The 25,684-nt window shown below is 40.7% G+C and overlaps 1 protein-coding gene across 6 annotated transcripts in view; it reads left to right on the top strand.

Annotated features, from left to right (window-relative positions):
* Positions 1 to 25,684, top strand: part of STX8 (syntaxin 8) — a 242,540-nt gene that overhangs the window by 17,911 nt on the left and 198,945 nt on the right. For all 6 annotated transcript variants that reach the window (XR_006890656.1, XM_046676081.1, XM_046676082.1 and 3 more), the window contains exon 4: positions 1,713 to 1,823. Coding sequence is in view for 5 of the 6 variants with exons in the window: in XM_046676081.1 (XP_046532037.1) it covers positions 1,713 to 1,823 (111 nt within the window). In the remaining variant the exon portion in view is untranslated. The remainder of the gene's footprint in view (positions 1 to 1,712; positions 1,824 to 25,684) is intronic.

Raw genomic sequence — 25,684 nt, forward strand, 5'->3', positions numbered from 1 at the left:
GATAGAAGAAAAGTCTTCTGCTTTGTTGACAATTTACCACTAATTTGAAACAAATCGATATTTATTCTTGACATTACGTTGATCAAAGGGCTAATATTCGGCCCTTTTATTAATACAGAGGAAGTACTTAAGCTCACTGTTTCTTAGTTACAGTTGCTACTTCGTGATTCCTAAGATGGGGTCCTTAGTGACTGTAGTCAAGGAGGAAATGGAAAAGCAAGGGTAGAAATTTTACTCAGGAAAGCCTGGCATTCTGGAATGTTGAGAGAATTTATTTTTTATTATTGTTTTAATATTTAAAACCACTAACACTGCTTAGCTGCTTTGGTTTGGGGTGTTTATGATTTTATTAACTACTATCTGTTACTGGGGAAAATTTTTATGGATGTATTTACTCTTTTCCTAGTAAGCCAGCTCTTTCTATTCAAAATTAGTAACGAAAGTTGTGTATTCACAGGGCCATTGTTTTCCCAATTGATTCGGCCAATTTCTCAAATTTTGGGAGCCTATATGCAGTGTTTGGTATTCCTGTTTTAGAAAGGAAAGTGTCTATGACTCTAAAGCAGCAGTCTCACTAATGTCTTACTGTCCAGAGCTAGGTAACCGTGGCCGGGGCAACTCTGACTCGCTCGAATGTCAGCTCTAATAAAACGAAAGCCATTTAATAAAAGAGGGAAAGCCAAATAAAACCCAGTGTGTTGAGGTGGCTGATTTTTGTGCTTTTTATGTCTTGTGTCAGGTATGTCCTTCCAAAAATATTCCTGGGCTTCTCCACTTATTCTCTTTATGGCAGAAGTTTTCTCCATCAGCATTTCCTTTGTTTTTTAAAATGCACACATACACTCTCAGCCTGGAAGGACTAATGTCGTTTGCTTCAGGAAAGCTAGTTTATAAAACTTTGGATTTAGTCCTGATTTGTTTTTTTAACCATAACTTGTGAATTGTGTTGGAAAAGGTGTTCGAGGTTATCTGGCGTCACATATGATGAAACGGATCCCAAAAGGAGCAGTAACTGGTTCAAGATCATAGTCGGTGGTTAAAATAGGACTGAAAGGCTTTGGGCTCCTAGTTTAACATGCTTATGAGAATAACACATGAAAACGTGATTATTTCTCTGTAATTTTCTAGAGTTAAATATCATGCTGTGTATTTAAATAATGAACTGATGGTAGCTACTTTTAGAGCAAATCTGTTGTGCAAAGTAGCACTTTACAAAATATATTCCAGGTGTGTTAATACGTGTTAACATGAAAGACAGCAATATAGAGAACCTTTTTTACCCCCTTTTTTCTTTTTTTTTTTTTTTTTTTACAGTGTATCTTAGGGTACTGATGTCTAGGAAAATGCCCTGGACCACTGACCACCTATAACTCAGAACCTAGCGAATCACTGAGTCAGATGGTCCTGTTGACAGGAATAATCATTCAGTGTTGGTCACTGGGTGGGAAAGAATATTCACCTAGTATATTTCTCAACGAGGGAGCTTGCGTGGGAGATCTAATGTCAGTGTTTAACTCCCCCTCCTGTGGCGCTGTCAAGGTCCTTTACTTGAAGGATCAGGTCAGAGCAGGAGAAGAAAGGTGCAGATCTCTTCTGGATAGTTTTGATTAGGGTCTGAAACAGTCACAACTGACTTGGAGAGCTTACTCAATAACGTAATAGGTAAAATGAGGTAATTCACCCACCGTTGGACCTTAACAAGATGTCTGCAGAACACAGCTTGAAGGAGACCGAAGACAGAACCTGTTGGATGACCTTGTAACTCGAGAGAGACTACTTCTGGCATCCTTTAAGAACGAGGGTGCAGAACCAGATCTCATCAGGTATGATGTTTTCATTTACAGGGATTACGTGATGGGAGAAGATTCATTTGCAGAGATTACAGCTGTTTCCTGAGTGCCTTAATTTCTCTAACTAGGAAAATGTATTCTGTTCATTTCTAGTGTTTGACTATCATTTTCTATTCAATTTAGTTCTCTTTAGTTGTCCAGACTTAGTAGACTGGGTGTGTTCAGCTGAAGTCTATCTTGGGGGAAGAATATTTTGGTGGAATATAGATAAAATCAGAAACTTTCTTTTGTATTCTTTGGTTGAGCTTTCTGCTGTGTTAGCTGCCCTTTAAACTCCTGAAGTCATGCATGTAGTTGTCTGTGTGGGAAAGTGAGTTTTTTTTTCAGTCGGCATGGTGAAGAATTGTGTCCTTGTAAGCCTGCAGTCCGTGGCTCACGGGGGTGGAGACGGCAGTGGGATTCTCCTGCCTGTTCTTTGCCAGTGAGTGACAGTCTACAGAGTCGACAGCTTCTCTGTACCTGGCTCCGTTGAAGACCTAGAGAAGTGGTCCAGCCTTCCAAAGTTGAGGTTAATGAACCATAAGTTGTTACATCTTTAGAATTGGCCTCCTCCCTGCTTCCAGAACTCCCTTAACTTCATTCTGGGAACCATCACAGAAGAAAGTGAATTTAGGATAGGAACTCGCCTCTCTCTCTTCCCCACTAGGGATGGTGCTTTCCTGGTGGAGAGGCAGCTTGTTCAGTTCCTAGTTGGGAATAATATGGCTTCCCGAGGGCAATGGTTTTTGACCTTTGACCACACATTACTAGGCCCCACCTCAGACAACTAAATCTGAGTGAAGTGGGAGGGCGCCATGGGGTGAGGGTGGGGGTGGGGGCCCCAGGTGATTCTGATGTGCAGCCGGGATTGCAACCACTGCCCTAGGGCAAGTTGAAGAGAATAAACCAGTTTCCTGTTCCTCCAAGTCTTCTCAGGAGCATGTAATCCAAGATTTTTAGAAAGAAATTACAAAATACAGAAAGTTAGATGAAATCTTAAGTCATTTCTCTGGAGAAATAAAACCAAGGAGTCAGTGAGGAAGGAGTCATGTCCTGAGCAGGGTTTGTGAACCAAGGCACACGTGGGCCTACGGTGGGCCGACTCGCTGTGGTGCCCCACTTCCCCAGTGGTGTGTGGTCCTGCATGCAGGGGTGAAGCAAGTGGATGAAGGCGCTGATCCAGGGCTGGTGGAACAGAGCAGGGGGCAAGGGAATCCAACGTGAAAAGTAAGTACCATCTGTCAAGAAGGGCCTTTCCATTGAAGGAAGAGGTCTTTTTAGTCCAGAAATTAAATAAAGGCATAGGCAGGAGGGGGAGCAAGTTTCACAGGGGAGTGGGGGCCAAGTAGAGAGGTGATGGTCAGCGGGGGAGAAAACATTTACGTACTTCTCCTCTGCACTGGTGAGGGTGGCCGCTGTGACGAATAGTGATAGTTCCTGTTTGATAGAAGTCTGCTGTGTGTCAGGCTGTGCTTATTGCTCTTCATTATCGTGTCATTGAATGATGTTGAAGGGGCCAACTCCGTATTAGGTCTGTGGGTTCGGTTGTTATTTTGGTCCCCTCTCGCTTGTCACCCCTTTTCTCTCCTGTGTTAATCTTTGTATCCTTGGTATTCGAATTGCAGTCTGTACAGGAGCAGGGTCAGCGTCACCTGGGAGTGTGACGGAAATGCAGGATCTCAGACCCCGCCCCAGCCCCACTGAATCCGAATCTGCATTTTAACAAGATCCTCAGGTGATGTGAATGCATGTTACAGTTTGGGAAATGCTGCTTCAGATCATTTGTTCTTAACTGTGGCGCTTTGCATCACAATCACCCGAGAGACTTATAAAAAAGAAAAACTGAAAAAAGAAAGAAGGAGAGAAAGAAAGGAAGAGAGAAAGAGGAAATACGAGTGTCCGGATCATATATGTGCAGAGTCTGAATTCATAGTCTGGCGAGAGGCCTGGGTGTAGTTGGGGAAACCCCTCAGGTGATTCTGACAGGTGGCAGGGTTAGAACTGTGGCTTTCTGTCACCGTGCACTTGTGAGGAGAGCTCACAGCTGACATCTGCTGTGTGTTTTCTATGTTCTATGTTCCTTTGTTCGGGAGATATTTATAGCTTTCCATTTTACAGAAGAGAAACTGAGACTCAGAGGGGCGAGTAACTTGCACAAGATTCTGAAACTAACCCGTCTCAGGGTTTGGATTTCCCCTAGATCTGTGTGTCTTCAGATTGAACTCTCAATTTGTGCCATAAAAACAGCTGGACTAGGAGTTAGAAGGACTCAGCTCTGTTGCTTGCTAGTCACTCAGTCATCTGGGCTTCAGAATCGTTGACCTTAAAATGAGGCCGTGAGTTCTGCCTCCTTTTCATTGCTGTTAGCCTCCCTGACAGGCTTGTTCCATGTGCGGCGCCTGCTCCTCTGTCCTCCGGGTCTCCCTTTCCAAATCTTCTTCTGCCCCCTTTCCTCAGTGCCCGGCTTGCTGTCTGTCGTCTGTTAGCAAACAGTCGCACGTGAGTCCTGTCAGTGGAATCCATGGCTGGCAGTGACTTATCTTCCGGAGATCTTTGAGCTGAAGCCTCCTTGAGCCCAAAGTAAATTAATTCACGGGAGAATTTTAGGGAATTGTGCAGATTAGTGGGAGAGGCCTGCTGAGATCTCTGAAGTCTGGTACCAGGACTGTCTCCTCCTCCTCCTGTGTTGAAGGCTGATCCACACGGTGGGCCTAAGGGTGTTACCTACTTGTTGGTGAGTGGCTGAGGTGGCGTGAGGACAGAGAGACCAGACTGAGGAGAAACTGTGAAGATAACTAAAGTCCTCAAAGTTTGGAATGATTAGGTAACCCACCGGGCTTATTTACACACTCTCAAGATGAAACTGAGGGAAGCATATATATTGTTGTGTCTTTTTTGTTCAGGAACAAAAGTCTAGAGTAGTTCAGAATATGCTTCCAGAAGAATTCTGTTTCAAAGTGTGTAAGCACGGTAGAGGAGAGGTGACTCCTGAGGAGTGATTTGAAGAAGCAAAGATGGACCAGCCAGACAGGCGTGGTCCTTTCCGGGCGGTGTGGAGTCTGGCCAAGAGTCAGCACCGAGTGTGGCACTTAGATACTGGTCACCGTAAGAAAGTAAATCACTGCAGGTAAGAAGCAGGCAGAGGGTGGTAGGTGGCCTGGAGGGAGGATTATTGGTGAATCTTTGTTGGGCTCGGATTGCCTCAGACCCCCTGTGCCCACCCTAACAGGAGCGTGTCTGCCTGTGCCTGTCTGTTAGTTTGCTAGGGCTGCCCTAACAAAGTACACAGGCCGGGGGCTTACACAACAAAGTGTGTTTTCTCACAGTTCTGGAGGCTGAGACCTGGACTAAGGCGTCATTGGCAGGTTTGGTTCCTTCTGAGGGCTAGGACAGAAGGATCTGTTCCAGGCCTCTCTCCTTGGCTTGTAGATGTCCATCTTCTCTGTCTTCGCATCTGTTCTTCCTCCGTGTGTGTCTGTGTCTAAATTTCCTCTTCTTATAAAGATACCAGTTATATTGGATGAGGGCCCACCTAAAGACCTCATTTTAATTTAATTACCTCTTTAAAGAACCCGTCTCCAAATATTGTCACCTTCTGAGTTACTAGGAGTTAAGAGTTCAACATACAAGTGTTTGTGGACACACAGTTTGGCCCATAACTGTCCAAAAAGTGCAGGTCCTATAGACATTCCAGAAGAATCCCATCAATGAGAAAATGCATACCAGATAAAACCATTCTCAAACACTATGTAGAAAAATCCCTGTGAAATCTGCTCAAAGCCTATGATGTGAATGCCCAGACAGGATTGACTTAACTCGTTGGGGAGGATAGCACCTTTGCAGACTTACTGCAGGCAAGCAGTAAGTGTACGGTTGAGCGAGTGAGTGACTGAATAAATGCTAAAGTCAGAGTAGATTGCCGGAAGTAGATTGTCTTAGATTTGAGGTCAGAGTTCCTGGTCTTTGATTTTGCTCACCTGACTTTGTCAGGGTGTTGTTTTTGCCCTTTTTTACCCCTAATGCCCACACCTGAGGCCTCCCCTTCCATCCCCAACTTCTCATACTCTAAGAATTCTTTTGCTTGGACTTAGCCTTCTGAGGATCTGAATTCAGTTGTAGACATGACCAGTTTCGGTTAGCAGTTCGACCTTATCCGCCTGCCTGCTGTCAGGTTGCCTAGTCATTTCTGATACCAACTGTCAGGGACCTTTCAGCTCTCTCTTTGGAGAAACTCATTCCCTCCTCTGCCTGTCGGTTTCTCTGGCATCTCCAGTGACTCACAGAGATTTCCTCAGTCCTCCCTACGGTGAATTCTAGTTCTGGGCTCCTCCAACATTTTTGTTTGCTTCTGTAATTCTTGATATCAGTGTGGGTTGCTTTTTCACTGTGGGGGGTAAGGGGGTGGTGACACGTCTTTCCCTTAGGTTGTGACCCACAGAAACACATTGGCCAGAAAGCCTTTTCAGAACTTTAAAATGCTCTAGACATGCTAACTGTGGCGTGTTTTGTCATTAATGACCACAGCACATTCACTGTTGGGGAACCGGGGTTAATCTGCTAATCAGGATTTCAAAGCCCCGTGATAACTGGCCCCAGTGCCACAGGATCAGTTTAGCGACCAGGACTCACTTGAACCTGCCGGGCCTCTCCGTCCTGAGCCCTTCCCTCCTCCGCTCTGTCCTGTTGCCTTTGTGCCCTCCTCCCTCGCTCTCACCCAAACCCTTTGCCTCCTCTCTCTCTCTTCCCCATCCTTCATTCCCAGGAGTCCTTCAGCCCCTCCCTTTCCTCCTCTTATGTGGCCTTATTAAGGAGAGAAGAGTATTGTCAAACTTCAGTTTGGATTAGCATTTCCTTTAAACAGACATTAATGTGGCAATCACATAATTGAATGTGTAGCTGTCATGTGACAGCATCTTAGTTTTACCTTGCGGATTACTGATCATTATTCTAAAGCAGTAAGCCTTGATGTGGAGCTTTGGTCTAAATAAGCAATGGTTGACTAATTTAGGGCACTTGGAAACTTGTTAAAGAAGTCTCTGTGTAACAATGTCTCTTAGAAGAAGATAAGCCAGGACTTAGAAAGCAATGACACAGCTTCTGATTTAAAACCTGACTGCCCTTTATATTTGAGAGCATTGCTAAGTCTCACAATTAGTTAAATCTTTGTAAAGAGAAAAAAAAAAAATCACTGCATACTCCACTGCTCTGTGACCATCTCAAAGATTATGTGATTAACTCAGCTGTAGTGGGTGGCTAATTGGCTAAGCTTTAATCTTCACACCACCAACTATATGGAGGATTATAGGAAATAGGAAGTTATTTCGAGGTTGAGATGGTAGTTATGTGTCAGGAATGGTATATTAACAAGCAGGCCAGTTGTTAAAATCCAAAGAAGATGATAATGAAATGTTCACATTTTCTTAAGAGTGTGAACTTTAAATTTAATTTCAGATATTTACTTTTTCTTTGAGCTGCTAAAAAAAGTATGATACTTCCAATTTATTTTCCATATCACTCTATTGGCAGCCAAGATGGGCAAAAGAAAAATTTATGTTAAATGCTCCATTAAAGTACTCCCTCCTCCTCTATTTTAAATATTTGAATGTTTTATTTCCACTTAAAGCTTGGTTTATAAGAAGGATGATTTGTATCTGATAGTCCTGAGATTTCCTAAAGGATCATTGATTTATGCTTTATGTTGCTTAAAGTTATGGACACATGACCAACCTACTCTTCTAGAAGTAGGACCTTACTAAGGAGTATACACCTGCACCATCAGTCTAACCGTGTGAGACACGGATAAGCCGTAATTCCTTATTCCTTTTCCTTCTGCCCCAGAAGGACGTTCACTTCCTAGGCCTACTGCCACAGAAAGGGTGTGCTGAGATCAATAAAGCCTTGCTTCTCTCTCTCAGTGAGCCCAAGGGTAGTTGAATCAAGGTTGTATTGAGTGCAACCAAGAATATTAAATTTCTCTGCTAATTTAATGAAAAATAGTTGAGGAAGCGAAAATAAGGTAAATAGAAACCTTCTTTCTAGGTAGTTAAGCGCCTACTACGTGTCAGGGACTGGTACTGGGAATGTAGTGGCAAAAAAGCCAAAACAACAGAAGACACCTAGTTTTTGCATTTGAACTATGTACAGTTCGTTGAGCGAGACAGACATGAATTCAAGAATCACACAAATAAGTAAAATAAATTCAGCAGAAAAACGTACTGCACTTGGAGAGAATATCAGTGGGAAGCTGATTAGCTGGGGAGGCTGCGTGGTTTAATACTTACTTGTTTTTCTTTTTTCCTTTTTTTGCAAATGTATGTTTTGCTTCTCTGTCTAGATTTTAAATATCTTGAGGACAGGGACCAAAGCCTAGCACAATGCTTAATAGATCTTTGCTCAATGAAAATCTTTGTTTTTTCTGTCTCTTTCCTAACACCTGCAGAGCTGGCTGTATAGTAGGCACTCAGCAAATTTTTGTTGATTGAGAGGTTGACTGAGTCAGGACGTGATAGGCAGGGCGCTGGTAGCTGAACAAACTGGGCATCTCAGGGCTTTACCATGTGAAAGCTTTTTTTGCCTGCATTGTGTAGTCCGGTGGTTCTCCAGGACAGCTCCCCTCAAATGGTGACTCAGGGATTCAGGTTGTTTCCATGGTATGGCTGTGCTGTCTTGACACGAGGCCTGCATGTTCTCTATGATGGGAGAAGAGAGAGGGTGTGGAGAACGCACCCCTCTTGTATGCTCTGGCCTGGAAGTTTCACACATATAGCCCATTGGCCATAACCTGTCACAAGGCTCCAACCTAACTGCAAGGGAGGCTGGGAAATGTAGTCTTTGTGCTCAGGAAGAGGAAAATGAAACGGGGCTTGGTGAAACGTATGGCCTTGTCTCTGCCTCACTGATTATTTTGGGCAGTTTGATGGAAAGGTAAGTAACTTTGGTACATAGTCAGGCTACTTTCTTAGCCAGCGAAGATTAGAATCAGAAGTTAATAGAGGCACATGAGGTGGCCTGAGAGGTGACCCTGATGGGGTTTGTTCATCTTTTATAATGCTCATTCTTAAAGAGTTCAGTCAGGTAGGGGAAACATAAAACAAAAAACCACAAGACAGAGAAATTAGGTGCAAATGGATATGTACAATGAAGACTAGAAGGGGAGGTTGTGTTTGCAGCCCCTGGTCAGAGGAGGAGGACTAAGTAAAGCACCTAAAGGAAGAAGGAGATGGTGCTCATTCTCACTCCTCTAACCAACCAAGTGGGTGCCTGGGTTAGCCCACTACACTAGTACAGCGGTTAGGATGCCCTCAGCCGAAGTAATGGATAACCTACTCAGGGCGGCTTCAGTAAGGAAAAAGATCCTCATATATAAATTCCAGGTTAGAGAATTGAGAGAGTTGGTTAGTTCCGCAGCCCAGTGATGCCGTCACGGATCCAGGTTCTCTCTTCGTTTCGTCTTCCTCCAAATGTGCAGACTGACTCTTCCCATGGTCTCAGAATACCTGTAGCAGTTCCCAGCCATGCTCCAAACAACAGTAGGACAGGAAGGAGGATGTATTTTGCACAAGTAATACATTCACTTGGCTAAGAAATTTAAAACACATTTAATAGTTTGCAGTGGAAAGCTTCCTCCGGTTGTGTCCCCCAGTCCTCGACGTAAGTATCACTGTTAATAATTTTTGGCATTTCCTTCCAGGGTTCTCTTAAGCATATGCCAGCAAATATGAATATATTTTCTTATTTTCCTCCATCTTTTACACAAAGGGTAGCATATTATATGTACCATTCTACAACATTCTTTTGTCATCTAATCATATATCTTGGAGCTCTTCTCAAACAAGCATATAAAGTTTTGTTATTCATTTTTATAGCCTAATAATATTTCATTGTATGCGTGTCCCATAATTTAACCAGTCTCCTATTATTAGGAGTATTTTCAGTCTATGACATTACGTATACTTTTATGTGTATACATGTATGTTTAATACACATTTTTTTTCTGTTACAAAAATATAGTGGTGAATAGCCTTGTATGTAAGGGATTTCACGTGTGTGAAAGTCTGTCTCTAGATAAGTACTTAGAAGTAGGCTGGCTGAGTCAAAGAATATATGCATTTATAATTTTGATAGAACCAACTTAGACTTGTGCGAACAATTTATATTGAGTGCTTATTTCCATATCGTTTTTCCCAAAGAGTGTTATTAAACTTTTGTATCCTATTCCAATCTAATATATGAAAATTGTTTCAGTTATTTCTTAGTAGAGTTTTATGTAGTTATTATATATAATTATAGTGAACCAAGGTTATAAAGAAATTCTCCTGTGTTTTCTTTTCTAGTTTTTTCATGATTTTATTTTACAACTGTTAAATGTTTGATCCATTTGAAATTTAATTTGGTGAAGAGTATGAATCCTACTTTTTTCCTACTTGGCTACCCTATTTTTGTGACTGACTACGTTTTTTACTGAGTTGCCCATGTTTTCTTCACAAATTTTGAGATGATGATATTTCTCATATAGTACATTCCCATATGTATTTGAACTATTTCTGGACTTTTTAATGAGTTCCAGTGGTCTCTCTGTCTACTCATTTGCTAGTACCATACCTTTTAAAATTTTGAGGCTTTATTATAAGTTTTAATACATGATAGGGCTAATCCCCTCTTATTTCACTTCTTTTTTAAGAGTTCTACGTTTTTGTTTTTTTTTTTTTTACACAATCTCTAGAATCAGCTAATCTAGTTCCAAAAAAGGAAGGAACAACTGTTTGCTTTTTAAAATTGGGATTACATTAAGTCTTGAAATTCTGTGTGATGTTGAATCTTCCTATCCAAGAACATGAGGTATTTTCTGTTTGTTCAAGCCATCTTTCAGGTCTTTCAGAATGTTTTCTTGAGTAAGTTTTACACATTTCTGGTTAAATTTATTCCTGGGTGTTTTATCTTTTTGGCTGTTGTTTTAAATTCAATTTTTCATCTGTCATGCTTTTTGATCATTGCTGTTTATATAAAAGCTGTTGATATCTGATGTCTGCTATTATAAATACTTTAATTCTCTGATTGTTTTTAATAGTTTTTCTGTTGATTCTCTTAATTTTCCAGTTATTTGTTTTCTAAGAACAAGAAAACACCTCTTAGAAACTTCCCAATACACTTTGGCTCAAAGTAGAAATAGGCTAGGATTGTATCACATGCCAAAAACCATAGGGGACTGGAGTTGCCGTGGTTGGTTTGGTTTATTCAGGATAGATATATCCCTGATCTGGAACTGAGGATGTGGTCACCTTCCCTGAGCAGTGGAGCCTTGAACAAAGTCAAGGTTCTGATAACGAGGGAGAAGAGACGTGAGGATGTTGGGCAGGCACGCTGGAGCAGGTGCCTCAGCTCGTCCCTGCAGCTCTCTGAGCAGCAGCAACTCTCTTCATCTTGAACTTTCTTCCGATGCCAGAGACTCAGGGTTCTTCACTCCTGTAACCTCAGTAAGAACCTTCTTCTCCTGTTCCTGAAGTCCCAGAGGAGCAGTAGCTCCCTGGCCTTCTGGGTTCTGTTATTTAGGCTCAAATGAAACCTAGATAATTGCTTTAAGTCTCCAATTCTCTTTTTAAAGAAGTGGGATATTTACACCTACCACCTGAATGCTTGATGAGGGTTAGCAGAAGTGCTTCTGAAATACAATTCAGTTTTAACTGTGACACATTTATACAGTTTCGTAGAGCTGGTTTCTTCTGCAGACAGAGGACCTTGTGCATTTTATGTTAATTCTTGTTTAATTCCATTTTCAGAGGGAATAGCTTCTGACTTTGTCTCCCATTCTGGAGAAATGCATTAAGTTAATCTGGTGCATAGACTGATACTTAGTATGATCAGAGGGAGTATTTGAAATAGGGACTGACCTGAAAAATCTGGACTACAGGTTATCTCGGCACATTTTTTTTTTCCTGTATTAACTGCTGGTCTGATACCAACCATGCACTGTGTACAATGACCATGTTTTCTTGGGGAGAAAAACTGGATATGTCATATGACAAGGTATTTTTTGTGACTGACTCTTTTTTTTTGTGGATGAGGCAGTTTGGTTGATAGTATTAGGCCGAGATGTCGATACATTGGGATATTCCAGTGGTTTATGGGAACTTATAAAGTTTTGCTTTCAAAGAATTGTTTAAAACATTAATTTAACTTTAAAGTGATGTATCACTTAGTAAACACTCCAACTGTACAAAAGAGTAATGAATGAAAACTGAAGCTCCCTGACACCTCTGCCGTGCGGGCCCGTTTCCTCCCCAGAGGCGGCCGCTTCTAACCGCTGCCTACGGATCTTTCCAGGGGGACTCTGCACGTATACAAGGATACATACACACATCTCCAGTCTCTCTCTCACCTTTTTTATTTTTTACCATGAAGTATGGTATAATATGCCCTCTTTACTATGCATTATTTTTTTACTTAACAATATATCTTGGAGATTATGAAACAGAATGTTTAAACTAGGACTCTTAAATATCTTGAAACTGTCTCAGAACTTGGCAAAGTAGCTTTTTGAATTTTTTCGGTTATGTACGTCCTCGGGAGACTGATTATCAGTTGAAGGGATCCTTGTAGTCATTTAGCCCAGGTTTTTTTCTCCATGGGATTGGAAAGGAATCTCTGTTAGCTTCCTTTGGAAGCCTGACTTCCAAATAGAGACTAATTGTGAAGAGATTTTTGTCCATTTGGATGGTTGATCAAGCAAGTGAAACCAGAGACTTTGAGATCTAAATAAATGTTAGTCGTTGCCATCTCATATTGTTGTTCGAGTCAACAAAGGTACCCAGTGATTACCGTGTGCAGTGTAATACGGCATAGTCTGTCTGCAAGCAGCGCAGCACCAGATTGCAAGACTCAAAGACATCAGTTCTCTCAAAATTGATCTATAGACTCGGAGCAAAGCCATTTAGAGTCCCCAGCTGGTTTTTTGTTTTGTTACTTAAGAAGCTGATTCTTAGGTTTATATGGCAATTCAAGGAGCCAGGAAGAGCCAAGGCAATTGTGAGGAACAAAAGGCTTGAGGACTCACATTGCCACTCATCAAGACTTACTGTCAAAGCTGCAGTGCGATGTTGGTGCAAGGACAGGCAGATAAATCAGTGCAACAAAGGAGAGGGTCCAGAAACAGTCCCACACGCACACTGTCACTTGATTTATGGCAAAGGTGACGCTGCAGTGTTGTGGAGAAGAGATGGTCTCTTCGATAAATAGGTCAACTAGATATCCATATGGGAAAAAATGAATCTTAGCTTCTGCTGTCACCCTCCATAAAAATCATTTCCAGAAGGATCGTAGATCTGAATGTGAAAGATAAAACAAGAAAGCTGTTAGAAAAAAAAAATAGAGTATCTTTATGACCTTGGGATAGGCAAAGATTTCTTAAACAGGAAACAGAAAGCACTAATTGTAAAGGAAACACATGATAAGTTGGATTTCATTAAAATAAGAAATTCTGTTTATCAAAATACTACAGAGAGTGAAAGACAAGCCACAGAATGGGAATCTACATCTGTATGCATCTGACACAGGAGTTGTATCCAGAATATATAAAGAACCCCTAAAAATCAAAAAAAGGCAGACAACCCCTAGAAAAAATAGGCAGACTTGCAGTTGGACTTCACAAAAGAGGATATCCAATGACTGATGAACATGTGAAAAGATGTTCAGCTTCACTAGTCATCAGGAAACTGCAAACTAAAACCACAGTGTCATACCGTTGCACCTACCTGAGTGGCTAAGATGGAAGTGACAGACATGTCAAGTGTTGCTAGGCTGTGGAGTGACTGGAGTTCTCTTATGCTATTGGTGGGACGGTCCGTTATACAGCCTCTTTGGAAAATTGTTTGACTGTATCTCCTAAGACCGAACTATACAGAAGACATGTACAAGACTGTTTATAGTAGCATTATTCTTAATAGTCCCACGTGGAAACAACCCAATGGCCATCTACACTATAGTGGCTAAATACATTATGGTGTATTTACACAGTGATCCCATGCTGCAAATGAGAAGGGATGATCTCCAACTACACACCAAACTATGGATGAAGCTCACGAACTTAACGTTGAGTGAAATGAGCAGACAGAAGAGTACATACTGTATGATTCCATTCTTATAAAGGCAAAACGTATTTATGGTGTTATAAATCATGAAAGTAGTTCTCTTTGGGGGAAGTGGTGACTAGAAGGGGACACGAGGGGTCCTGGGGTTCTGCTAGTGCTCTGCTTCTTGCTCTGGGTAGTGATTAACTGGGGGTGTTCACTTTGTGAATTACCTTTGAGCTGTACACTTACGGTTTTTCTGTTTATATGTTCTACTTGAACTTAAAAACATGTATGTAAGTATGCATATACATATGCATTTTATATAATACACATGTATATTACATATACATGTGTATATGTGTATATATATGCTTGTATATGTAAGTATACTTATATATGCACATATGTATACATATATGTAACTATAATATATAAAATAAGTATTTATATACTTATAAGTAAACATATGTGTATATATTACATACACATACATGTTTACTTAGTTTACTTACTAAACATATATGTATATAACTATACATACATATGTATATCTTTACATACGTGCACAGACACACACTCTCACTCTAAGAGCTATGACATGAACAGACCACAAGATGGAGATGTAAGTCAATAGAAGGAGAAACTTACTCAGATTGTCCCAGTTTCTAAATTTTGAAAAGTTAGGGTTTTTCTCCCTTGAAAGTGAGGAGAGGGTGTTAAGATTACTTGTACTTCCTAAATTTAGAAAAGGAATTGTCTCACCTTTCACTTGTCTCTGTAATCTTGTCCTTATTCCTCTGTAATCTTGTGTAACTGCAACCCTGTTTGTCATAAAACTTCCTCCTCAATGACTCTCTGTAGACTTTTGCCCCATTCCCAGTCTCTTTATTATTCTTGTTTCTCTGTCTCTTTCATCTTCCTTCCTTGCCTTTTCCTTTCATATCTTTCTCTTCCATTGCTCTTTTCCCCTGGAAGAATATGTTTGATTTTGGCGTTTCTCGATTTTAGTTTTTGTTTTCCATTCTTAGTTTCAAAAGGAGAGGGATGCTTTTAATACCTCTTTCTAATAGGCTCCACTTAGGTCGTCTTTTCCTTTTTGGTTCTTTGTTCCCATCTTGTGCTCCCTTTCCCTGCTCCCCCTCCCCATGAGGAAATGACTCATCTTTCATTGGATATAAAACGAATTATCAACACAATCCATGCTCATTTTGACAAGTCAGACCATGCTGAGGTATACCCCAAAAGTTAATTCTCTTTTTCCCTTCCCTTCCCTCCAATGCCGTTCTTCTAACATGACCAATGTTAACTGTTTGGAGGGTTTCCTTTCTCACATCTATCTGTGCTCATACAAATATGTACATAAGTTTGTTTTCCTTGTTTTTTAATGAAAACAGAACTGTACTCCATATATTACTCTCTAATTTCCTCTTTATTTAAATTTGGACATTCCTCCAAATCAATAGATGTAACACATTCTTTTCAATAGCTACATTATTTGATAATATAAATGTGCAATCATTTATCCAGCCACTCCCCATTTGATGGATATTGGGTTGTTTAGTTTTCTGCCGTTACAATGCTGCAGTAAATATCCATAGTGAGTGTGGCTTCCGTTTCTGTAGGACGGAGTCCCCACAGTGGGGTTACTGGGACCAAAGGTGTGGATGTTCAGATTTAACAGGGAGTGCTGTGTCTGTTTCTTACAAGCTGTGCTTTCCACTCCTTCCAGCAATGTATGTGAGAGCCTATCTCCCTCCACCTTAGCTGTCAGTGGATGTCACAGAACTTGTGGGGTTTTGCTGATCTAATGGGTGAAAAATGATACCTTGTTTTGAATTGCAGTCCTTAACTACTGGTATAGTTGTGACTTTTGGCAGGGAAAATAGAAATATTCCTTACCCCAGCATGTAGTAATTTTAAATTATAAAAAACATTTGGGAATTGAAAAAGAAGGAAAATTCCAGTCTGTGAATAAGCAGGAAGAAGGAGGAGGAGTTGCCTGTATTCACACTGTGTTGTAAGTAGTTATGTTGATTTTTTTAAAAAGCCATGTAATACTTTCCAATTGTGCTTTTTGTAAGTGAAAATTTTTAAGAAACTGAAAAAATTAAAAGGATAATTTTCTATTCCTCCTTCCTCCTCTTCTCTATCCAGCACTTTCATACATATTATTTTATTTGACCTTCAGAATAATCTTCAGAGGTAAGCAGAGAAAGGATTACATTTTTGGTTTACAGATGAGGAGACTGATTCTTAGAGGAGTCATTGTGCCCGAGATTCATAAATGGCAGAGAGAGAACTAGAACTCAAGTCTTCTTGTCCTTTGCCCTGAGTTTGTCTCTCAGGCCTTTTCTCGCAATTTTGGTATCCTCCCATGGTTCCCTTGTAGGAACCATCACTTGTTCATTTCTCACTGGCTTTGTGTACTTATCTTCTTCGTATTCATTGTACCACTTTGTAGACAGTGTCTACCTCCATACATGCCAGCAGCAAATGGCTGACTTTGCATGTGTAATTAATTCAGTGGCAGGAACATTAGAAAACCTGGGTTTGAATTTTGACTCTCCGTTTCTGTAAACTGAAGATAATCATGACTCCTCAAAATATTGTGAAGTTCAAATGCAATCAATATATGTGAAGGCATACATTAATGCCTCTGTAAAGTGCTTTATAAACATCCCTGAACACTTGGCTGTCACTGATTTTAGCAGAGGGGAATCCAGAAGTGGCCTGCCATTTGGAGAGATCTTCCTATCCTGCACAAAACAATTAGAGAGCAATAGATAGTTTATAATTAAGTGCTAAATTGTGTGTTCTGGGCCATAAATGGTCTTGGAGATTAGAAAAGGGAGAGATCCATGTGAGGTGGAGGAAGTTGAGAAGACTATGAAAGAAATGAGACTTGAGATAGCCTTTGTGGAGTGAGTAGAATTCCCCTCTTACTTGTGTCCTTTCTCTAATCCTACTCTTTCTAGACCAATAATTTCCATACCAGTCTGCATATTGGTGTCCAGCTGGTTGCATAAAAATCACCTGAGAGTGCTTACGGGTTCCTGGGCCTTGCTCCCAGAGGAACAGGATGCCATAGTTAAAAGCATATGTGCCTGTCTCATTAATTTGAGTTTTTAGATATGAATTAGATTGATATAATAAAAAGCAAGGTTATTGAGGTGAAAAATGATGACCGTATAAGCGATTGTTGGCTTTTGTGCATCTTGAGTGTACATGCAGTATTCATGGACACCATTAAGCAGTCTTGTAATGCCAAATTTGGATTTTTGTCCATCAGCTGACAAACACAGAATTCTACTACTGTAGAATTTTTTTTTTTAAGATTTTATTTTTTTCTCCCCAAAGCCCCCCGGTACATAGTTGTATATTCTTCATTGTGGGTCCTTCTAGTTGTAGCATGTGGGATGCTGCCTCAGCGTGGTTTGATGAGCAGTGCCGTGTCCATGCCCAGGATTCGAACCAACGAAACACTGGGCCGCCTGCAGCGGAGCGCGCAAACTTCACCACTCGGCCACGGGGCCAGCCCCAACTGTAGAATTTTCAACGCTGTAGACTGTTTAGTTCTACTCCCTGTCAGCCAGTAGTTTCATTTCACTAGACTTACATCTTTGTCCATAGAACAGTGTTAATTTGCACAATTAATTGAATGTTTTAGTGTGTTTTTATTTTATAAAATAAGTGAGAATGGTAACAAATATGCTCGTTAAGGGGGAAAAACAGTGGAGTTGAGACAAAGATGGAAATCAATGGGCATGCCAAATGCCTAAATGCAAATTGTTAACCTCGTTGAGCCCTCATTGGATCTGTCCCTTAAAAGTGTTTGGTTGTGAAGAACAAAGTGGAAGAAGATGTAGAGAATTTGTTATTGGAAATGGAGCCAAAAAGGAACATTCTCGCAACAGAAACTCCCTCGTAATTTGTGAGCCTGTTGTTGACTTTTGCTCATTCTGTCTGAACATGTTTTTAAGAGTGCGTAGTTTAATAAAGTAAGGAGCTGCTTGTAATCAATGGTAATTAATAGATTGCTTAACGTTTACTTTGTAGTTGAACTTCAGTCGCTAACCAGCAGGTGGCTCTCAGTCACCATAAATTTGGCAGAGCGGCTAATTCATCTTTCACTTAGAATTCTTGTTTTCGAGTATCATCCCTCCTTTCTCTCCTCTACTTTTTAGCTATTACGACAATCACACTTAAAGTAAAGAATTGTTCCTTTTGGTTTTCTTTGCTTGGTTTTAGATTGTCTGAATGACTCTCAGGAGTAGCGCACTGGGCTTTCTCAAATTCAGGTTGGAGGCCAAAATAATGACTTCTAATGACCTTTTCCACCTTGCATTTCTGTTTTTTGGTTTTGAAAATTTTGTTTTTAATTTGTTTGTTAGGTTTTTATTTTTTATTTATTTATTTATTTTATTTATGTTTTTTATTAAGATTATGATAGATTACAACCTTGTGAGATTTCAGTTGTACATTATTGTTAGTCATGTTGTGGGTACACCACTTCCCCCTTTGTGCCCTCCCCCCACCCCCCCTTTTCCCTGGTAACCACCGATCAGATCTCCTTGTCAATATACTAACTTCCACCTATAAGTGGAGTCATATAGAGTTCGTCTTTCTCTGACTGGCTTATTTCGCTTAACATAATACCCTCAAGGTCCATCCATGTTGATGCGAATGGGACGACTTTGTTCTTTTTTATGGCTGAGTAGAATTCCATTGTGTATATATACCATATCTTCTTTATCCAATCATCAGTTGCGGGGCACTTAGGTTGTTTCCACGTCTTGGCTATTGTAAATAATGCTGCGATGAACATAGGGGTGCAAGGGACTCTTAGAATTGCTGATTTCAGGTTCTTAGGATAGATACCCAGTAGTGGGATGGCTGGGTCATAAGGTATTTCTGTTTTTAACTTTTTGAGAAATCTCCATACTGTTTTCCATAGTGGCTGCAACAGTTTGCATTCCCACCAACAGTGTATGAGGGTTCCTTTTTCTCCACAACCTCTCCAACATTTGTCACTTTTGGTTTTGGATATTTTTGCCAATCTAACGGGTGTAAGGTGATATCTTAGTGTAGTTTTGATTTGCATTTCCCTGATGATTAGTGATGATGAGCATCTTTTCATGTGTCTATTGGCCATCCTTATCTCTTCTTTGGAGAAATGTCTGTTCATGTCCTCTGCCCATTTTTTGATCGGGTTGTTTGTTTTCTTGTTGTTGAGCTAGGTTTTTATTTTAATGTTAAAACTGTTTATTGGTAAATTTAGCCAGCAATGAATAGGGAAAAAAATGAGATTGGTTTAAAATTAGAAAAATATTTGATTGTGGTATATTTTAAAGATGCTACAATGAGAATGTCCTTGGGTGGTATGTAAGTTAGATATTTTCCCTTTTTGAGTTCTTATTATTCTGGACTAATACACAAGAAAGATTATTCAGTTTAACAACAAAAAAATTATTTTGGGTATTTACTTTGCAAGAGGCACATTGTTAGGCATTTATGGTCCCCGGAGTATCAGCTCCCTGAGGTCAGGTGTTGGTTTCTTGTTCACTTCTAAGCCCCTAGATTAGTGGCTGTAACAAAGAAGGTACCCGGTAAGTATTTGTAGGAAGAATGGATGGACAGATAGATGGACGGGATACAAAAAGAACAGGACAGAGTACTGGTCGTAAAGAAGCTAGCCATCTAGTAAATATGGCTACAAGTAGCCAAAGATCCGTAGATCGTGATCTTGAAGGAGCCGTTGTACTTTGGGGTTGTTCTTAGGAACTGTGTTGAAGTTTGAGAAAATTCTGAAAGGAAATGAGAAGTTTCCCTTTTCATAAGTTGTGTCAATTCCCCAAGTCACCCAGTTTGGAAATTGTTATCCCCCTGTATATCCAGTCTATTCAGCAATACTCATGGAGTTTTCATTTGAGTCGCTGTGGGAGTTGTCCGTTGCTCACTGTTCTGTTGTCTTGTCGTTTCCCCTCTCCAGACTCCCATCACCTCTGCCTAAATTACCCTAGCCTTCTAGCCTGCCTCTCTGACCGCAGCCTCTCTTCAGTATAAGCCAGCCTGCATATTGTTGCCAGATTCTGTCTCTAAAGAATTTTTTATGTCAAAGAATCTATTTCTGATTGAAATTTGAGCCTCTGTGCGTCTTTATATTCACAGAGAGAAACTACCAGAAAAAGTTTTGAAAAAAGCATTACCCTTTCGTACCGTAGCAGCGTTTTCACATCTAGAAGCAAGTCTAATTACAAGGCTTTACGGGCTCGCTTCAGTTCCCTGACACCCTAGAAACATCTTCCCTCGTCCTCACTGCAGACCTCGCTGTGGTCTGTGAATACTCACACACTGATTATTTTTTCAAACAAAACAAACATTTTATATAGTCACTTTGACATCTTTTTGAAATGCTAAGAAAAGCTCAAGAAAGCTACTTCTTGGAATTCACTGCTTTTTTCAGTTCTGTACTCAGTTGATAAGAACGCCCTCCCTATGAACTCTAACAAGCTTCACCTACATTTGTCAGCAGACAAACAGGGATCATCTGTGCCCCTCTGCTCAGAGACTATCATAATTTAAAAATGTACATCATTTGCTTTTTGGGGTGAAAAATATTTTTCTATCTGTAGAAGCAACTGTGAAACTTTGGCAAAATCTTCATAAGACAGATATCTAATCTATTTATTAATATGGCACTTACTTGATACATTCCACTTATTAGATAAGTTCCATCTTGAAAGAACATGGATAAAAATTATTGATGTATTTTTAAAACATTTCAAGCCTATCCTAACCTCAAAAGCACGGTACTTAGCATTTCCTTTCTTTAACTTACTTTTCAAAGGGGAAACACTCCTTCATTGTCCTTCCAAAAGCAGGGTTGGGCTACAAGGTGTTGTGATGGAATTCCCTTTCCAGCAGTATTCTCTCCATCTGCTTGGACAATGTCAGTCTTTGCTGCTAAAGTTTTTAGGTTTTCTTTTCTTCTTGTTTTTTTAAATTTCTGAAGATAAAAATGTTAAGTACCCCTCTCATTTTGTCTCTCTTGCGTAAAAAGCTCGGTGGTTTTCCTAGTTCTGTTTCATAAACATGTCCTGAATGCTTACTCTCTGGCACACGCTGAGGCGCTGTTTTCTTGGGACTAGGGATATAAACATGACTGTCCTGTCGCCCCTTTCCTCACAGAGCTCATAATTTAGGAAGGGAGACAGATGAGTAAATAACTACAATCCTGCTTGCTAGATGCCACGTCGGAGGTTTCGAGCAAAGTGCCAAGGGAGCACCAAGGAGAGATTGGTTCAAGGGAGGGTGTGGGGATGGGGCTGAGGAAAGACTAAACAGCACAAGTGACATTTGAGTTGAGCCTTAGGGGATGAATAGAATTTTGCCAGATGGACAAAGGGGTGGGGGCGGGGACCCTCCAGACTCATACAAAAACATGAGAGTGTGAAAGTTTGTGCCTTTGTCTGAGAAGTGGTGAGCAGTCTGTCAGGCTGAAGGAAGGGTAGGATCTGGAAAGGGGTATTGGGAGATGACGTGGCAGTGATCACTGGGGCCATATTGTAAAGCTTAAACTTGATCTGTAGCTTCTAGGGAGTCATGAAAATTTTTAAATAGGAAATGTTATGGCAAGACCTCTGTTTTAGAAAGATAGTTCTGGCAGCAGAGTAGAAGATGATTTCAATGAGGGTGATGGGAACAGGGAGACCAGTCAGAAGGCTATGGCCATGTTCTACGTGAGAGCTGAGGAGGGTCTGAGCCAAGGCAGTGCCTATGGGGTTGGAAAAGAGGGCATGGACTTGAGAACCACCTCTGAGGGAGGCCTTGGTAATTGATGTGGGAGAGAGGGGGAAAAAACGGTTTGGATGACTTGAGAATACAGTGGCGCTGCTAAACAAAATAGCGTAGGGGACGAACAGCTTACAAGGTGAAAGTAATGAGTTTGATTTTGGATATATTGACTTTGGAGTGGCATACACATGCAGTTGGAGATTCCTAAACAAAAAGCCATAAAAGCAGATAGAGAGCCTGTGGCAAAGTCTCATGGGTGGAGATAAATTTGAAAGTCTTTAGCACAGTGGGTTTCCATCAGGATGGGGGGGGAGGACAAGCCTTGCCTGATTTTGATTTTAACTGGGATTTCTTTTTTAACTACTTAAGTGCCATTCCTTCCCTCACCTCTAGGTTCTGCTATTGCCCTGCTAGGGGAGGGGTATGCCCCTCTCCGACCCCCAGAATGACGCATAAGAGTCACTGCCATAAGAGACCCCATAAGAATCCACCGCCTTAATGACTCAAGTAATGTGTCCTATTTCATTTGTCTTGGGGCATAAAAAGTGTTTAAGCACTGCTAGCTTCTGTTCTTATAGCCTGAAATCACTGGAACAAATAAAATTGCCCAGAGAAAGACAATATAGTCAAAAGAGAAGATCTAAATGGAATTCCTGAGGAAGACCAATATTTAAGGGGCAGATAGAGGAAGAGGTACCTGCAAATTATAGAGAAGGAACTGTTAGTAGGAGAGAGTGGTGTGGAGGAAGCCGAGTGGGGAGAGGTTTCATGGATAAGGGAATAAGTTAGCTGTGGCAAATGAGGCCTGAAGTGAAAACTGGGAAGAGATTTGGCAGCAGGGAGGTTATGGGTGGGAAGAGTTTTAGTAGAGTGATGGGGCAGAAGTTGGATTGCAGTGGGTTAAAGAGCCAACTGGGAGGGTCGGGAAGTACAGCTGATGAGCATAGTTCATTCTTTAAGGAAGTTTGGCTGTGAATAGGAGAGAAAGTCTTTGCTTGGGGATTTATAGGATGTGGAACAACTAGTGGAAAGCTAAAATGATAAAATTCTGGAGGAGTGTGGGGATGAAAGGGAGTGGGAGAACAGACAGAAGTTTACCATGCCTGCCTACCTTGGCGTTAATTCTAGATCCAGCTCTCCAAATTTCACCCACTCTCCACTCTTATCCCACGTACGTGTGTAGCACACATTCCCTGTCCTGGATACATCGTTCATGTTTCTTCCCTTTTTTTGGAATGCCTTACCCCGCCCTCCCGGCCCCCATAGCTAAACCTTACCCATTCTTCAAGGCTGTCTTGAGTCTCCTTACCTTTGTGAAATCTTCTCTGAGGCAGCAGAAAGAAAGTGCCTTGGATTGAGTTAGAAGAGGTAGGTGGAACCTTTAGCTCTACCATTAAGTGTGACATTGAGAATGTCACTTGATGTCTCTTTACCTTGGTTTTCTTGTCAGTAATGCCTGCTCTGACTTACACACAGGCTTGCGTACAATTCAAATGGGATACCGTTTACGAAATGCCTTTGAAATTACAAAACACAGCACCAGTGTGTGATACTATAATTTTCTGACTGCTATTATTTACTTCATTCATTCAGTTGGTTTTTACTGAATAAGTTAATTCATTCAATATTTTTCTTTCAGTGCCTGTTATGCCAGGATATAGTGACAGTCCTTACCCTTGTGGAGGTTTTAGTCTAGTGTGGGAGACAGAAAATAAACAAATATATAATATGTAACAGCTGGTGGTTTAAGTACTATAAAGAAAAATGAAGCCGGATAAGAAGGAGGGGGCTAAGAAGTTACAGGAGAGGGTAGTGTTTTAGGTAGAGTAGTCATGGCAACCTCTCTGAGGAGATGACATCTGAGCAGAGTAGAATGAACCAGGGAGCAAGTCCACTTGACCATGTTGGGGATGAGTGCCTTAGCCATGGGGCATGCGGGGACAGCAAGTGGAAGGGCCCTGAGAGGGGAATGTGCTCAGTGTGTTCTAGAACCTGCCAGGAGGCTAGCGTGGCTTGTAGGTTATAGTAAAGATATTGGATTTTATGCCAAGGGTGATGGGAAGATGTGGGAGGGTTTTGAGCAGAGGAAGCGGATTTGTTTTTACAGTGATCACTGTGGCAGTTGTGTGGGGAGGAGAACGTAGAGGGTAGGAGTAGAAGCAGGAGACAGGAAGAGTAGGGTGGAAGCAAGAGAGTAGAGGAGAAATGTCGGGTTTTAGATATGTTTTGAGGGATTTGTTAATGGACTAGGTGAGGTGGGCTATGAAAGAAAGAGTCAAAGATGATTCCAAGGTTTTGGGCCTGAGCCACTGGGTCAGTGGTGGTCTTGAACTGAAATTAGAAAGACTGAGGGAGGGGAGAATGGGTTTTGTGGGGAAATTGTTCTTTTTTCTCTGTTCTTACTTATGCAATTTGGTACCTAATGAGAAAAATTTTAATTAAAGCATTAAGGATCTCAAAAATCATCTAAGTCCGTGATTTTCAAAGATGGAAATCCTCTTCTGCAGGAATAAAAAGAATACCTGGCTGCCCCAACCTAGGTGAGCCTCCCCACTCACCTCCCACCCCACTATTGAGGAGGGTGTGTATTCCTCAAGTGTTGGATCAGAATGAAGGCTGAAAGCTATTGACTGACTGACTTCCCTTATTTTATGGGTGAAAAAACCAGGGCTGAAGAGGTTATTGGAATTGCCCAGGGATATAAAGCTAGGTGTTCTCTTACTTCAGTTAGTAATTGCTCCATCAGTCTTTTTAGTTTGATTGTAAACTCCTTGCAAGCAAGAATGATGTCTTAAAATTCATTCATGTTTTCCTTTTTACCTAAGAGAGTACTAATAGGCATCCAGACATTCAGTTGAGCATAAAACCTAAATAAAAGAAAACTAGGTCTTCTGCATACAGTGACACCTGTGATGGTGAGTTCAGCCTTGAAGAACTGAACAGAACATTTGGAGTCAGATAATCCAGAAAGAAGGCATTAGGGAATAAATTTTACTTTGGCAAACTGCATTGCAGTTTACTATTGCTTTCATATTGAACTCTGTGAGAATGAGATCAAAATAATTTTTTCGGTGCTTAGAATTTCTATGAGTCTGAATTCAGCCCTGGGAAATCTTTCCTGTATGTCTGGTGGTTGATTGATATTAATATTAAATTGTGCCCGTGTTATACTTTTATTCTCTAGTGTTTAAAAATATATATCTATTAAAAATATATTTATAATTAAAGGCTATAGTTATGATTTGCCGTTTTTTGAGATTTCTAAAATAATTTTCCTACATATGTTTTTTCCCCCTTTAATAATAAAAAAATATATGCTGTAGGTGTGGCAGAAGCTACCAGGAGGACATTCCAATATTAGCTTTAGAGGAACAATGTCTAGTGTCAACTCACGTGCAATATACTAATTGGAATGGATGCTCATAGCTGGTGATAGATGCACTTTCAAGGTTACTTTATATGCCTCTGACCCGTTGTACTGGTTGTTAGCACTTGCTTTTGCAGTGGACCATGTGCAACATCCCATGACTCCTGTTTTGATCAAGAGCTGGCCCTTGCAAGACAGTATAAGAGTTAAGGGGTTTACTTTGATTGTAAACTTCCTTCTTTCTTTCCTCTTTCCATTGCTTTCTTTCCCTGTCTCCAAAGCTAAGTGAAATTGAAAGATTATTATAGAGAATCAATCCAAAATCTTGACATTTTAGATACTTGAGGCCAACCAAGTAAGGCTTTAAAGAAGCGCATTTGCCTTTTTTGATAAAGTGGAAGAAAGTCTTCCTTCTGTTTGGCACGTTAGTACACTCAAGCAGGGAGACCAGCTCTGTGGTTTAAAATCTTAGTCAAAGGAAAAATTTTCTTCCAGTTTTGCATGGGTTTGTTTCTTGACACATATCATATTCTTGTCTAGGTTTTATAGTGCTAAACTAAAAATGAAATTAATATTGCCTTTGGAGTATACTTATTTTTAAATAATATTTCAGTGCTTCCCACAGTAAT

This window comes from Equus quagga, chromosome 11 (genome assembly GCF_021613505.1).
Source record: "Equus quagga isolate Etosha38 chromosome 11, UCLA_HA_Equagga_1.0, whole genome shotgun sequence".
Classification (NCBI taxonomy): domain Eukaryota; kingdom Metazoa; phylum Chordata; class Mammalia; order Perissodactyla; family Equidae; genus Equus; species Equus quagga.